This window comes from Larus michahellis, chromosome 4, assembly GCF_964199755.1.
Source record: "Larus michahellis chromosome 4, bLarMic1.1, whole genome shotgun sequence".
Taxonomy (NCBI): Eukaryota; Metazoa; Chordata; class Aves; order Charadriiformes; family Laridae; genus Larus; species Larus michahellis.
This window is the reverse complement of record NC_133899.1, coordinates 81,590,075-81,604,583: the sequence shown is the minus strand read 5'-3', so window position 1 is coordinate 81,604,583 and position 14,509 is coordinate 81,590,075. Positions and strand designations below refer to the sequence as shown.

The window sequence follows — 14,509 nt, the reverse complement described above, 5'->3', positions numbered from 1 at the left end:
CATTCTGTTTCCCCAAAGACCATTATTCACTAGAAATAAAGGGTAGCAATCACTGAAGAGCCAGCTGCTTTTTCTTTCTGTTTTCCCTATTCAGTGTATGGTGCCAGATATAGTTCATGACGACTGTAATTTAAGCGACTCTCACCTTTTGAGTATTTGAGATTAAATTGATTAGAATTCTTTAACAGTATCTGCATATGTACTTGTGTGTATGCACCATTAAAGTAGATACAATGAAAAAAAGATTTGAAAACTTGCCTGCCTGTCTCACTGGTAAATCCAGTTGCTCGGACATAGTGATCTGAAGCAGAGTTGAAACAAAGTTCACTGACTTATGAGCCTGCAGAGGAAAAAAAGTAAGTGTTATTTAGTCACAGTTAAGTTTTAGAATACTCCCATTAGGTTTTACAATATCTTTATAATGATGTAATGCAATCAATAGAATACCAGCAATTCAGACAGTTTCACAGTACTCGGCTAATCAACCAAAGCATTCCAAAGTTTCATGCTCACTGTATTCTGAAGACAGCATGGGGGAGGAAAAACCCTACCGTTTAAGGTAATAGAGTTGAAATCATTAAACAGGCTTCAGGAATCAGCCTTTTACAGTCACCGAACATGTTCTTCATTCATAACAAATACTTACTTGAAAGAAGAATATCTAAATAGCCAGAAAAACCCAAGTGCAGCAAGTTTACAGTGACCTTTCAACAAGGTATGAATTCAGTATGTAGTAATCTAAGAAACAGACAGCAACTATGTTACAAAACTAAGTCCAGCCTTCGGCAAGCCTGCCCAACTCATAGCTCATCTTTCGGAAAAAACAGCTTCAGGTGACCACTTATGCATTACTGCAGCAACTCTCAGCATACCCATACAACAGCAAACCAGCAGTACGGAGACCTAAGTGTGGTGATATCCGCAGACTAACAACTTTGCAAGGATTTGCAAGAGTTTACTTGCAAAGAAAACAAAACATATTTTTTCTTACAATAATGAGAAATGTCATTGATAACACTAAATGCTATATTACATTTTCAGTACAAGGAAACTAACCTTAACATTATTACAGCATCCTTTACCCACCTTTCCTAAGCATCAAAAACTCGAAACATTAAATTAATTTTGCTGGGAAAAGTGAACTGTAATCCTTAAAAACTAACTCTACTTTTTATAACTGGAAAACAGCATAATTCTCCTCAAGGTCAAGAGTCAATGGACATGAGCTGCAGTGGGGGAAATTCCTATTTTATAAAAGGAAAAAAAAATAAATCACAAAGGCAGCCAAGGTCTAGAACAGTCTGTCCGCAGAAGCTGTGGGACCTCATCCTTTGAGATACTCAGAACTCAATTGGACAAGTCCTGATCTACCTCATCTATCTTCAAAACAACTTTGCTTCAGGGGGCTGGATGAGATGATCCGCAGAGGTCCCTTCTAACCTCATTAATCCATGATTCAAATTGCCAAGATATACTGCTGCTTTATCTTCACTTCCATGTCAATAATTTCCTATGTTCTTTGCAGCACTTCTACCAAAGACAACTGCACAGAGCTACATAACAACCTGTTAAACTCACAGGAAAACACCTCTTAGTTACTTGTTACTCAGTTTCTTACTCCCTACATAAAGCAAATAAATTAATACTTTGAAAACAATTTAAATTACACTATACATTCATAAAAAATAAACTATTGTCTCAGTTACTGCAGCAGAGCAAATTAACATCATAAAGAAAAACAATCAGAAATTATCTTTCTATTCTTTTAGTAGCACCAAAAGCTCTTTTGACAGTACAAGAGTGTAAGGCTGCCCAGCTCACTCTTACAGCACCAGGTTCTTCTCTCCAAACTTAACTTTCCCTAGCAAATATCTCCTATATGCTCTAGTATAAACAAAAGGGATAGCCTAAGACATGACATTTTCATACATTTGTACTAAGATTTGATTACTGTAGCTTGTTTTCTATCTCCTGTTATTTAAAACTGATTTTAAATGAAAAATTAACTTGACTTAATAATCTCCCCAAAATGTTAAAACATTGTTGTACGTATTCATTCTATGCACTAAAAATCTACAGGCCACAGAAAATGCACAGGAGCAACACTCACATCTGGTCCAACTGAAATGTTTATGATGAATTGTGAGTAACTGACAGTGCAATATGAGCACGCAACTTTCTGACCCGGGTCCCTCTGATATCCTCAAAGTCCTGAAGAAGCAAATATACTTTCAAATGGAAAAAAAGTATTTGTTTTCAACTGTCAGGTAATGGTTGAACAAATACATTTAAAATAAAAATTGCGTGTTGGTATTAATTTCTACTACAGCTACAGGTCTGTTAAGTTCCTTCTTTTCTTAAGTAACATTAGTAAGACACACTTTTCCCGCAACACATACCAAATGACATTAGACCCTAATTCTGCACAGTATTCAATTATATGCCTAACATTAATGTCAACGGAAGCGCTCCTATACTTGTGTGTTATTACGAAGAAAGCTTTCAGTTTCAATAACCTTTAACTCACCTACGCATAAAGTCAGATTACTGTCTGCATAAAATGGACTTAGAAGCGCAAACCCATGCCTTTCCGCAGTGACTATGATAAACTTATTAGTTACCTTTTCAATAGTGAAAATTTGCAATGCATTTCATGTTTGGAAATTGAAACACATTTAATCCTAGAATTTTAAAAATGAAGGATTACTTTCCCTTCTTTCATGATAAATGACAACTACCCTTTTAAGTAAAGCAACTGTAACAGGGACATTTCAATAAAAAATAGAGAAATTGCCTAAGAACTATCAAGGGACTAATGGGAATAACAAAAGAAATTGAATACAAAAATGATGTGTCTTAAAAGCAAAAAGCGACAAAGAAATAGCAGTGTACAAAACTGCCACACGTTGAAATTTAATAAAATACCAAAGAATAATCTTTTCTTCATTAGAAAAATCAGGACTGTAGCAAGCTATAGAAGCTCCCTAGAAATGTCAATTATATTAGTATGTAGGATTAATATATTTTCACTGGATTCTTTGAACTATAACAAGTTTTACAGGATGGGACCAAAACATCTACACCATTATCTCGTTTTTTTAAAGTCTTACAAGTATCATCCTTATTAACATCTCAAGCATCAGACACTCACCAACCACGAGGATGAGCTACTTCATCACCTTTAGTGGTTTAAAGCAGAAATTCAGACTAGAAATAATTTGTGTGCTTTTAATACAAAGTAGCATAAGTAAAATACCTTGTACTTTCCAAACAAAGCCTCCTCTCAATCCATTCAGTTCACAACTGAATTCACAGAGCTAGATTAACACTTCTATGCATTCTATACAGAATATAAAGTACTTCCAAACTCTTTATAATGAAGCTCTTCCCATGACACTGAAGGGAAGGTGATTCCACAGAAACTGAAATGTGGGGAGGAGTACGGACAGGTATATGTGTACTGAGGATCAAATAAAACCCCAGATACTACAATAACTTGTGACTTCCTCCCTTGCTTTGCTCGAGTATTAAAAAGAACATCCAACGTTTTATTGGCACATGGAAAAACAACTGAACTTAAGACACCACATAGATGCTGATTTTGTGCCTATGGCATTAAAAAAATACAGAACACACATCCATTTCAGCTACTTTAATCTTTAGTATTTTTACTCTCCAAAGATGGCTGCCTCTGAGGACATCAAGTTCCTCTTCACTGACAGCACTGCTAAAAAAAACCCAACCAAACAAAAAACCACACCTATTTTAGGTAAAAATTTTATACAAATACTAGCTTTTGGTTTTAGTGCAGGCAATTAGCCGGAATACTTCCACAATTGATGAGCTACAAATGAAGATTCATTAAAGTCTATCAGAGAACTATCTGAATGTAGAGGACTCTGCTGGCCCATGCGCGCCCCAGTCTCCAGAAGAATTGGGTGCACTGATGCCACTTCAGTGAAAGCTACTGGGAAGCAGCGTCATTCTACACAGGAGTGCCATGGCTCCAGCATGCAAGAATTAAAATCAAGATTTCACAATGGTTGCTATCGTATAATCTAAACTGTGTGGAGAATAGGAACAATTTATATGACTTAAGTTTTGACATTGGTAAAATTTTGTCTTTTATTCTCTTGGCTCCTTGTCTATAAATATCCTTTAAAAATACATATTAATTTAGAAAACTACAACGATAACTGAAAAAAAATGTTTCTGTCACAGTCAAAGTCTGTTTTCCAACATCAACTCAGTATTTTTAAAAAACAAAACCAAAACCCATCTCTAGTCCTTCCCCCTTACAAATGTTCCAACATGCCATGTCACTGGTATGACTTCGTTGTCTAAAAGCCAAAGAATTCAGGGACTTTTCCCAAGAGCAGTCTTTGCTATGCAGCCTCGCGAGCTAAGGAATGTATTCTATCAGACCACAAACGTTGCACCACTGTCTGTTAATATCAATCAGTTTCAGAACATACAATCTTTTTTGCATATTTCATTGCAGTTTTTCCTGGCAGGGTTGGCTTGTTGGCCATGTACTAAAACACACTTTTGAGAAAAGTGTCATGCCAGCTCCATAATCTGAAATATAAATGAAGTTTGAAGTTAACATTAAAGAAACCAGTTCATCGCATATAAACTATCAACAGTTAATCATGATACGGAAAAACACTTTTTCCCCAGTAATAATAACCTCTGAAGTCAGTTACATTCACCTTTAATACTAGAATTATTCATATCTTACACAAAACCTGCATGCCACTAAATGATAAAAACAAGAGGCTTCAGCTCAGGCAAAAAGACCTCCGTGCGTTCTGCTTAGACATTGAGAATTTAAAATACCATAACAGACACACTACAATAAGTACCTCCTTTACCGTAACCAAAAAATCAAATCAGAAGGGTGGTATTTACTATATGTTGCTCAACTACAACCCTAGGTTATTTAAATAGTTATTCAAAGTAGCACACATTTAAGTAAAAGCTACGATTTCTTTATAAAGGAGTTGAAAAAATACAAATTCAATGCATCTCTGCTGTCCCAATTTTGAAAAAATGTGCATGCAATTTTTTATCTAGACCATAACAGAACTAGGTGAACACAACTATTACACTGAGATGAAAACAGTTTGGGTTTTTTTTTATAGAAAGGTAAGGCCAGGAACTGTAAGGCCATGCTGAATCAGCAAACTGCCCTGTAGCACTCTTTCAATTCTTTTTTAAGAACTCAGCAGGTGTGGAAGTCATTCTGACCTCAGGTTTTTGCAAGCTAGTTCTGCCACCTCTTATGCAGCTACAACGTACATGTAAATCCAGTTGAAGGTCCACAAAAAATACATACATGCTCATCAGATCTTGCAAACATCCTTGAGGCTCATTTCATCGCAATACTGTCTGCAAGTTCTGAAGCCTATTTGCTCTTATGTTCGCAGAGAAAAAAGGAATGTGCTCTTAGCAAAGGCTGGCTAAGCACACACAGTAACTATTTGCTAAGTCATGAGAAAGTAGCAAGGCACCCTGTATACTAAGATTTTAACTTGTACTGGGTTAATGTGCATGAAGAATGTAACTTCTTCCGAAGGAAGACAAAGCTCCCTTGGTTCCTTACTGCCCCCAAGGGGATTTCTGGCATTGGACCAGCCTTCATACATACAATTTAAAATCATCCTTTCCCAAAGCACCTCTCATCTAGCACACACCAAAATACATAGACAGAAGGGAAGTGAAAACGATCAAGTACTTTTGGTGAAGTGTCATACTAACAACTTTAAAAGAGAGCCCATGATCTGATAATCAGAGCCAGGAACCTCATGCTCTGTTCTTGTTCTTCCTCACACTACAATATATAGCCGTAGGTATTATACATACAGACCATGCTAGAAAAGGTTAAAAAAAAAATTGAAGATCAGGGTAACACTATAAATACCTACCCCAAAGTATCCAAAACATAGCATTTCAGCATTTGGAAATACCTGTGTGAAAGGCACCACATAATAAGCAGCTTGCTTCTTCCCCTTTGACAACCTTTCACTCCAAAGCTCCCAGTAGTTACGGTCCAATCATTTAATTTAATCATTACATCGTTCTGACATTTGTATCTATTAAGCAGGCAATGCAAGACACTGAACTAGGCCCTACTGTATCCTGTTAAACTGATGGCATGCTACAGTGACTAGTCAACAAGCTAAAGCATTTTTCCTTCCCCTGTTGCTTATATTAGAATGTGAAACAGCTTAAACATAACTTCTGAAAGGCACTTTTTCAGTAGAGCAACAGCATAACACTTTCCTAAACAAACTCTGTTAAGCTTTGACTTAAAAAAATGAGTTATTGGTGATTGGTCTCCTTTTTAAAAAAAAACAAAACAAAACACAACATTCTTGGACACAAAAATTGGGTTGTTAGTCTAAAAAGATATTTAATAGCTCATACATACTTAGGTTAAGCTCAGATATTTACAAGACGTACATAACAGTTAAGTTATAAATTATTCAGAATTACAAATAAGAAACCTGTAAGAAAAGTATTATCTAGCAATTTTGTCTTTATAAATACGTTGATATTAAAAGATGAAACACTGTGTATTACTTTCAGAGTGTCATTCCATAGCTGCATAGTTAAAAATATCTATTTTCATCACCATTTCTGGGAAACACTTTGTACACGCAGTACAAAGACTGTTTCAAAAGGCAACAGCATCTTCTTGCTGCTTTCCAGTAGCTTACTTGAAGAGTCTGGTTCTAAGTCCTTGTAAAACACAGCCTTCCCCTGTAAGACGGGGACAGAGATGGGCAAACACCTCAGGGTTACACCATCAGCTGGAAATTACGTGAGACACTGTCACACACAAGAGTTAGTGGTATCATTCCCTACAACTTATTTTCACAGTGAGGAAAGTAAAGCCAAAGAGACTGAAATACACTAAAAAAAAAAAATGCAGGTATCTCAACTCTAAAAGTTCTCACAGGATTTTATGTGCAGGCAATATAACCTGATAAGACTTACTGAAAGAAGAAATAAAGCACAGAACAATTCACGACTTAGCCAAGGTCAGATGAAAAATAACAAAGCCTGGACAAACCAAGAATCATACACCCATCCCGGTTCCCTTCTCCAGTCAGTGGAAACTTTCTTGATTATGATGAAGACAGATCAGACACTTAACTCTTCCATTAATTAGGAATATCAATTACTGACTGAGGCACGTTCTTTTCTGATACGTAAAATGACCATTCTACTGAAAACCAGACTCATCAGCTCAATAGAGACACTTCAGACAAATTAAAGGTAAACTAAAAGGTTAACCAAGGACAACTATTAAACTTAAATTATAAGAACACTTCTGTGTGCCTGGCCACGTGCAAGAACAGCATTCACTGCTGGATGATTTCATCTTTTTCAGAGAAAGAGACCCCATAAAATATCAACTGGTAACACAATTGCCCTAACAGTTAACAGATTTAGACCTATATCCTGCAAGCAAATGCATAACTGACTTCAATAAACCTACGCAACACCAAGACCATGCATGTGACTAAAACTATATAAATGTACGAGTGCCTGCAGATTTAGGGTTTAGCAAGTATTTTTATCACAGAAGATCTGTGAAAGATCAGTGAGGCTACATTTCCAATCATAAAGAATGCTTACGCACAGGTTCAATAATATCCGGTGTTTTTAAAGGGGAACAGATATTTTGATTTTATACCAATTTAATACTTGTATAGTACATGATAGACTATCATGTTTTGATTCAAAAGTGTGAACAAAAGGCAGTTGCCAGTGAGCATGATCCTTCATGCAAGAGTTAGCCATTTGCTGAAGACCCCGACTGGCACAGAACGTCATTTCCTGCATGTTCAGCAACTCAACACCTGCAGAAACAGCTAAAATAGATTTCAAGCAAGTTACTATATATAGATATTGACATGCATAGAACACAAAAAAATTGCATTTTGGAGCCAGCTTAAGACTTCATACATATTACTGTCTTTACAGGCAATTACATTATTTTCACTTTTGGTTTAAATACGAAAGACTAAAATACTTTTTACTGAAGTATATAGAAAAGATAGCCAATTACTTTACACAAACCTCAATTAAACATTGAGTAATTTTACAGCTATCTATTTCAAATGTACCTAATACTTATTTGCCATTCACTTATTAAAAGACATGCAGGAATTCAGCCTAATTACACTTTTTTATAATATGAGCAGCTGTACCTTTAGTTTTTGAAAGTTTCTCTACCGCCAACAGAGCATTTGGCCCACCTTTATCTAAGCTCTGCTGAACAGCTGTTGCATTAAATGTATTTTCTCAGGTCTAAAGTCTGCTTAAGAGCAACAAAGAAAAACGTTTGTGGAAAAGGCCAACTAAAGGCACCACAAGAGCTGCCACACAGGCTTATCCTTTACCTACTCCATCAAGCTATCACCTTTTCTCTGAGTCAAACACTAGAACACCTTTTTTTCAGAATGTCTAAAAGTCCTGCGGCTGTGTCTCATCAATAAAGAAAAGTTTTCAGCTACCGGGTGTAGTTAAGTGGAACAAAAATACAACCTTCTTCTAAAATTGAAACCTGTGGAACTAGGACCTGCTGGTTTTGCTCTGTCCCAATATGACATACAAATGTAGTCTAAGTGGATGACATACCTGGGTTGGGAACTCTGTCTTCCCCCGTCTCTTGGGCACGTGTCGATACTACACCCAGAAAGCACACCTACCTCCAGAGCGCCGCTGAACCCGGAGTCCAAAGGATTTGTACGAACACCACACAACGCCAGGCTACCAGATTTATTTCTGAACTCAGACCAGGTCACTCTTACACTAACAGGCTGCACTAGTTATAAAGTGATGGGGGTCTTGATACCCCTTTTCCCGTTCACAGATTACTCCCTTCCACATCCAAAGATTGCCCTTAGACAGTCCTAGGCAGGACTGGCTCCAGCCTCTGAGCCACCGGGGGCCTGCGCCACCGACGATTTTAAACACCCCTCCTTACAGATGATCCTTCCCCGGGTTGAGCAAGAAGACAATGGAGGTAATTTGCTACCAGCAGGAAAGCCAACGGGGGCCTCCTCCCTCAACGCCGGACCGCTTTCTGGCCGCTAAATCTCCCTCCTTGAGCAGCCCCGCCCGGTACGGCATGGCCTGGCCTGGCCCCGGCCGGAGGCCCTGCTGCCATGTGCCGGGGACAATGCGAGTCGGGCGGTCGGGCCCGGCCTGCAGCCGCCGTGACACCAGGCGGGGCTCGGCGGCGGGAAGGGGGCCGGGGGCGCGGGGAGACGGGGCTGAGGGAGCCGCCCCCCCGACCCCCCTCCCGCTCCCTCAGCCCCGTCTCCCCGCGCCCCCGTCCCCCTTCCCGCCGCCCTTGCCCCGCTTCCCCCTCACACAGGCCTGCCCCGACCCCGCCGCCCGCCCCGCTGTGTGTCCCCCCCCGCTCCGCCTTCCAGTATCGCGGCGGCCGCAGCCCCGGCCCAGGCCCCGTCGTCTCCCTCACCTCGTTAAGCTGCCTCTCGGCGGCTTCCCGCAACGCCGGATCCATGGTACCCCGCAGGGCCTCGATGATGGTGTTGGGGTCCATGGCGGCGGCGGCGGGGGGAAGAGGAGGAGGCGGAGGGCAGGGGCCGGGGCCGCGCCGCGCCGTACGCACATGGACCCGCCGCCTCGCAGCGGCCGCCGGCGCGAAAGGAAGGGAGAGCGCCAAAGGCCCGGATAGAGCTGCCCCCCGCCGCCGCCAGGGAGCGGCGCCCCTTCCGCCGCCCGCGTCCCGCCTCCGCGCCGCGGGGCGCCACGGGACCTGTAGTCTAAGGGCCGGCCCCAACCGCCGCCACCGCGCGCCTAACCGCCAAACCGAGGCGGCGGGCGGCGGGCGCGCTTGTAGGGAGGCCGCGCCGCCGCCCCCGCACGCTGAGGGGAGGGGAGGGGAGGGGAGGGGAGGGACGGACGGACGGACGGACGGAGAAGGGTCCGCCGCCTGGTTTCCCCTCTCGGTGTCAGGGTTCGGGGGGGTGGGTTGTGTGCAGGGCAGCCCGGGGAGCGGCGGGGGCCAGTGGAGAGAGCCTGAAGGCGACCTCGGCCTTGCGGTAGGCTCGGGGGGGTTGCTGTGGTGGGGTGCCCGCCTCTGAGGGGAAGGCAGGCACACGGCCTGCCCAGAACTCGTAGGCCGCGTGAAGATTTAAGTAGAATCCGTTGTTTTATCGAAAGTCCCTCGTTTTATCACGTACGCTTTCCCTTTTCAGAGCGGCTCTGATGGCTGGTGAGGAAGGAGGGATGCATGGAGGCATGGGGTTCCTTTAAAAGCGCTTGCTTTATGATGGGCACAGGGCGCAAACAGTTCTTAAGCATTTGGGAAAATCCAGCGTTTTGTTCTGCTAGTTTTCCCCCCAAAAAAAGAAAAAAAAAATCCTCAAAGATGTATCAGAAATTTGTTAGAAAATCAATATAAGCGGAGCTGTCTCATTGGAGGTTGTAGAGAGATGGGGACTGACCTCTTCTCCCTGGTGACAAGTGATAGGACGAGAGGAAACGGGTTCAAGTTGTGTCAGGGGAGGTTTAGATTGGATATTAGGAAACGTTTTTTCACGAAAGGTTTATTAAACATTGGAATAGGCTGCCCAGGGAGGTGGTGGATTCACCATCCCTGGAGGTGTTTAAAAAAAGGGTAGATGGGGCACTTAGGGACATGGTTTAGAAGTGGCTTTTGTCAGGGTAGGTTAAAGGTTGGACTTGATGATCTTAAAGGTCCCTTCCAACCTCAGCAATTCTATGATTCAATGATTCCTGGAGGGGTTGACTCAGCCACAAAATGAGGATTGGGCTGCTCGAGTTGGTCGTCTGTAAGTCACTTCTGCAGGCTTTATCCTACGCATTTGGGCACTGAAGTAATTTCACTTACATGAGTAGTCACAACAAAATAAGCAACGCTATTTATAAGTTAGGAGCATAGTGATTTGTAAAATGTAATCATTAGTATACAGAGTCATTCACTATCATGTCTCTGTTTGGAGGATGACATGGGGGATATACTTGGAATTTTGAGTTATATTTGTGGAAGGAGTTTATTGAACACTCAGATATCTAATACAATGAAGAACAGCCCACCCTGGAACAACTCTGAAATGAAGGCACATTACCAAAGAAGCTGCATATCAATCAAACAGTTTCAGGAAATACCACATTAAAATTTGATTCCCTTTACCACCCTACTGTGCTGGTGGCCTTGCAAACGTTTCCCATACATGGACTTAGCGTGGGCCACAGGCCAGTCCCATCACATAGCCTGGATGGAGCCAGCTTGGTTTTGAAGGCCATCCTCTCTCAGTTGGCCACCATCCCAGAGAATGGCCTAAGGCTGGCTAACCAGTACTGTCTCAGCTGGCAAAATCTGCGCTAGTCAGGTTTATCTAGACTGTCATTTCATACATGAAACAGCTTAACAGACTTGCTTCTGTATATACATTTTCCAAATGAGTAACTTGTCCGTGATTGTTGCTGGACTAAAAACTGGATTTCTCAGTTTCTCTTGATACTGTTTTTTTGGCGTTTTTTTTTGGTGGTTTGTTGGTTTTTTTTTTACATGCTAAAACCTATGATTTACACTACACAGGTGGTGTTTTTTTGTTTTATTGCAAGTATGAAAATGAATGCCTCATAAAACTAAATGGCAAAGCAGCAATGAATGGCTGGCTTTCTAAATAAGCCCAGGAGACATATGGACCCAGAAGACCCATGTGGCAATGCAGCATAATTTCAGGACATGATGTCATAGGATGTTCTTCTATAAGTTGCCCAGATCTGCAGTCACACTCCAATTCTAGATGTTGCCCAAAATGTAAAGAAAGATGAAATACTGTAGATTCAATACCATTAAAAAATGCTACAACAAAGTCTTTTCCATGCTTTTGTGTCACAGCAGATGCAAGATGAAATCTCAATGCTCTTTGTATCAAAGGAGTAAGCAATAATGCCTCTAACCAGAGAGAACGCAGAAGCTAAGCTGATCAACAACTTATGAAACAGAATATATCTTCTTTAAAAAGAGAAGTAAGTACTTCAAAGGACAAAGGGCTCATGATGTGCTGGTTACACCTCTTACTCTTTGTCAGATCCACACATGCGAAATGCTGCAAAGAAAAGCACAATGGGGTGCAAACCAAAGCACAATGGGGTGTAAACCATTGTCAGCAGAGGTGCTGTGGCTGGGGAAGCTTATCGCCAGACCTGTTACCATTTGTATACAAAAGTGAGGAGGACAAAAAAAAAATATGCAAAAGAATGTGTAAGCAATTGTCCGGAGTCTGAGTACTCTGAAACAGAAAACATTCTATGTCAAGGAATGTTTGCATTCATGAGGATGTTTGCATTCACGTCTTTGCTTGCTCAGAAGTAGTAACAACTAACCTGACAGCAGGATTAACTGCATAAATGATTCACAGAAATTAATAAATGCAAGATTCAGTCAAGATGGACGTTTCATGCAGACTGCACACGAGCTTTAAGAAGAAACATCCATAAGGTTTAAAAAGAATTTATCACAAATCTGAACAATTTGTTGATGGATTCCATTTGCCACAGGTGGTTCAGTGTTGAAGAGGGAGATGAAATAGTAAAGATCAAAGAAAGCAGACATACTAGCAGTACACCGCAGTACAAGGGACTGGTGAGCTGTGGCATCTTGAACACTGAAATTTTGTCAGGATTAAATAAATGTACCTGCTTCTGTCAGATACTTTCTTTCAACAGTATTAGCAGGACAAAAGAGACTTTAAGCCTAGCCATCGCAGCACAGCAATTGGCAAGGACTCGTGCCAAAGCTGTTTAGCAAATAAAAGAGGGGGAAAATATCCTACCAAAGCATAAATAAGTATCTTGCTAGATGCAAGAGATGAGTTGATATAACAATTTAATTTTTAAGCCAAATTTCAAATCACGAGAGTTAACGTTGGAGAGAAATGTGTCCCTTAGCCAGAAAAGCCTCATCAAATTCTTGGTCTCAGAACAGAAAAAAGTGTGTATGTGCTGCAGAGATTAGCTGCCCGATAATGTTCTCTGTTGTGTATGAACTGTTCTAGACAACCTCAGGCCACTGTGGGAGAACTGAGCTTCTCAAATTATCTCATAAAAGGCAGATGTGGTATTGTGCAGGCCTCAAACATTGGATACAAATCAGTCGCAATTACTCCCGAAGATAAAAAACATACTCTCCTAGACTGTCTTGGGTTTAGCAGTCATGTGTATTTTCCCTGGAAAGTTGGAACAATAACAAAGACAGTATTTGTCAGCTTTAATAAAGCAGTATACTCCCTTGGAGCTGACTGCAGAGCACTGCTTAGCATGTATGCCTTTCTGGGGTACCATTCTCTTTACAGTAAATGAAAAGCTAGAAGCCAGAAATTGCCTGTAAGGGGAGCACAGCTATCAAGATCTTTCTTGAGCCTTTTCAGGTTTGGGTGCTTTCACCACATCTCTCCAAAAAATTTTGCAGAAATTTTTACGCCATCTACATATTCCCAAAAAGTTAGTAACTGATAAATGCTGCTATCAGCTGTTCTGTGCCGGAACATATTTGACAGCAGCCAAATTGACTCCAGCTATGTGAAGGCAGTGTATTCCTGCATCAGCTGCATTCAAAGTATCAACCCAGGATTTGGAAAAAAATACTTGCCTGTGAAGGTACCTGCCAATCCTACAAATTCAAAGGGAGTTTGGACATGGAGTGAGTGGATGAATCACCAACACCCAAAGCTATCCTGGAGCTACTTGTGCTAAATCAGAGAGGGCAATAGGAAGGGAAAAGGATGCACAGAAATATTGTGCCAATATGCAAAGTTTGCAAATAACTATTTAGATTAGTCTTAAAAGAAAAAGCTCAAATAGGATTCAGGTATGAAGCCATAAAACTAAACTGATGATAGTCAACATGATCTCCTGCAAAATCATGAAACAAAGGTGATTGTTTTAGGAGTTCTCTTGTTTGACTGGGAAAATGGTACAGTATAAATAGATTTCTTTGCTTTAAAATATCATAGTAGGCTATAAACCTGAGCACACATTGAAGGGATTGAGAACTGGCTAAATTACAGTTCTTGATAAAAAGTTGATAAAAGCGTTTATTTAAGGGACTGGTTTCTGTTGGATTTCTGCTGATACCACTGGCTAACTGTTTGCTATTTGATACTGTAAGCAGTTTTGAAATAAATATAAAAATCGCTGTAGATCACTGTGAGGATGACATAAGATTAGCAAAACAATCCTATATGGATGGGACAAGCTGGTGACCTGAACAACAAGCAGAAATGCATTTCAGTGCAGCCAAATGTAAAGTTAGACATTTAAGAACGGAAAAGTGCAGGCAGGTTTCTGTAGACTGCAGGGACACCGTGGGCATGCAGGCTGACATGAGCTCCCAGCAGGACGGGGTGGCAAAAGACTTAGCACAATCTTCGAGTTGAAAACAGAGATGTGAAAAGGGGGTGTGGGGAAGTCATTTGTCTCTTCCTCTGGTGCT

The 14,509-nt window shown here is 41.0% G+C and overlaps 1 protein-coding gene across 1 annotated transcript in view; it reads right to left on the bottom strand.

The window, feature by feature from the left end:
• The window catches only part of IPO7 (importin 7), a 40,816-nt gene extending 31,073 nt beyond the window's left edge, over positions 1–9,743 (bottom strand). The window contains exons 1-2 of the mRNA XM_074585929.1: positions 9,500–9,743; positions 259–340 (exon numbers count right to left, since the gene is read on the bottom strand). Of these exons, the coding sequence (XP_074442030.1) occupies positions 259–340; positions 9,500–9,583 (166 nt within the window). The 5' untranslated portion in view covers positions 9,584–9,743. The remainder of the gene's footprint in view (positions 1–258; positions 341–9,499) is intronic.
• Positions 9,744–14,509: the final 4,766 nt, after the last annotated feature.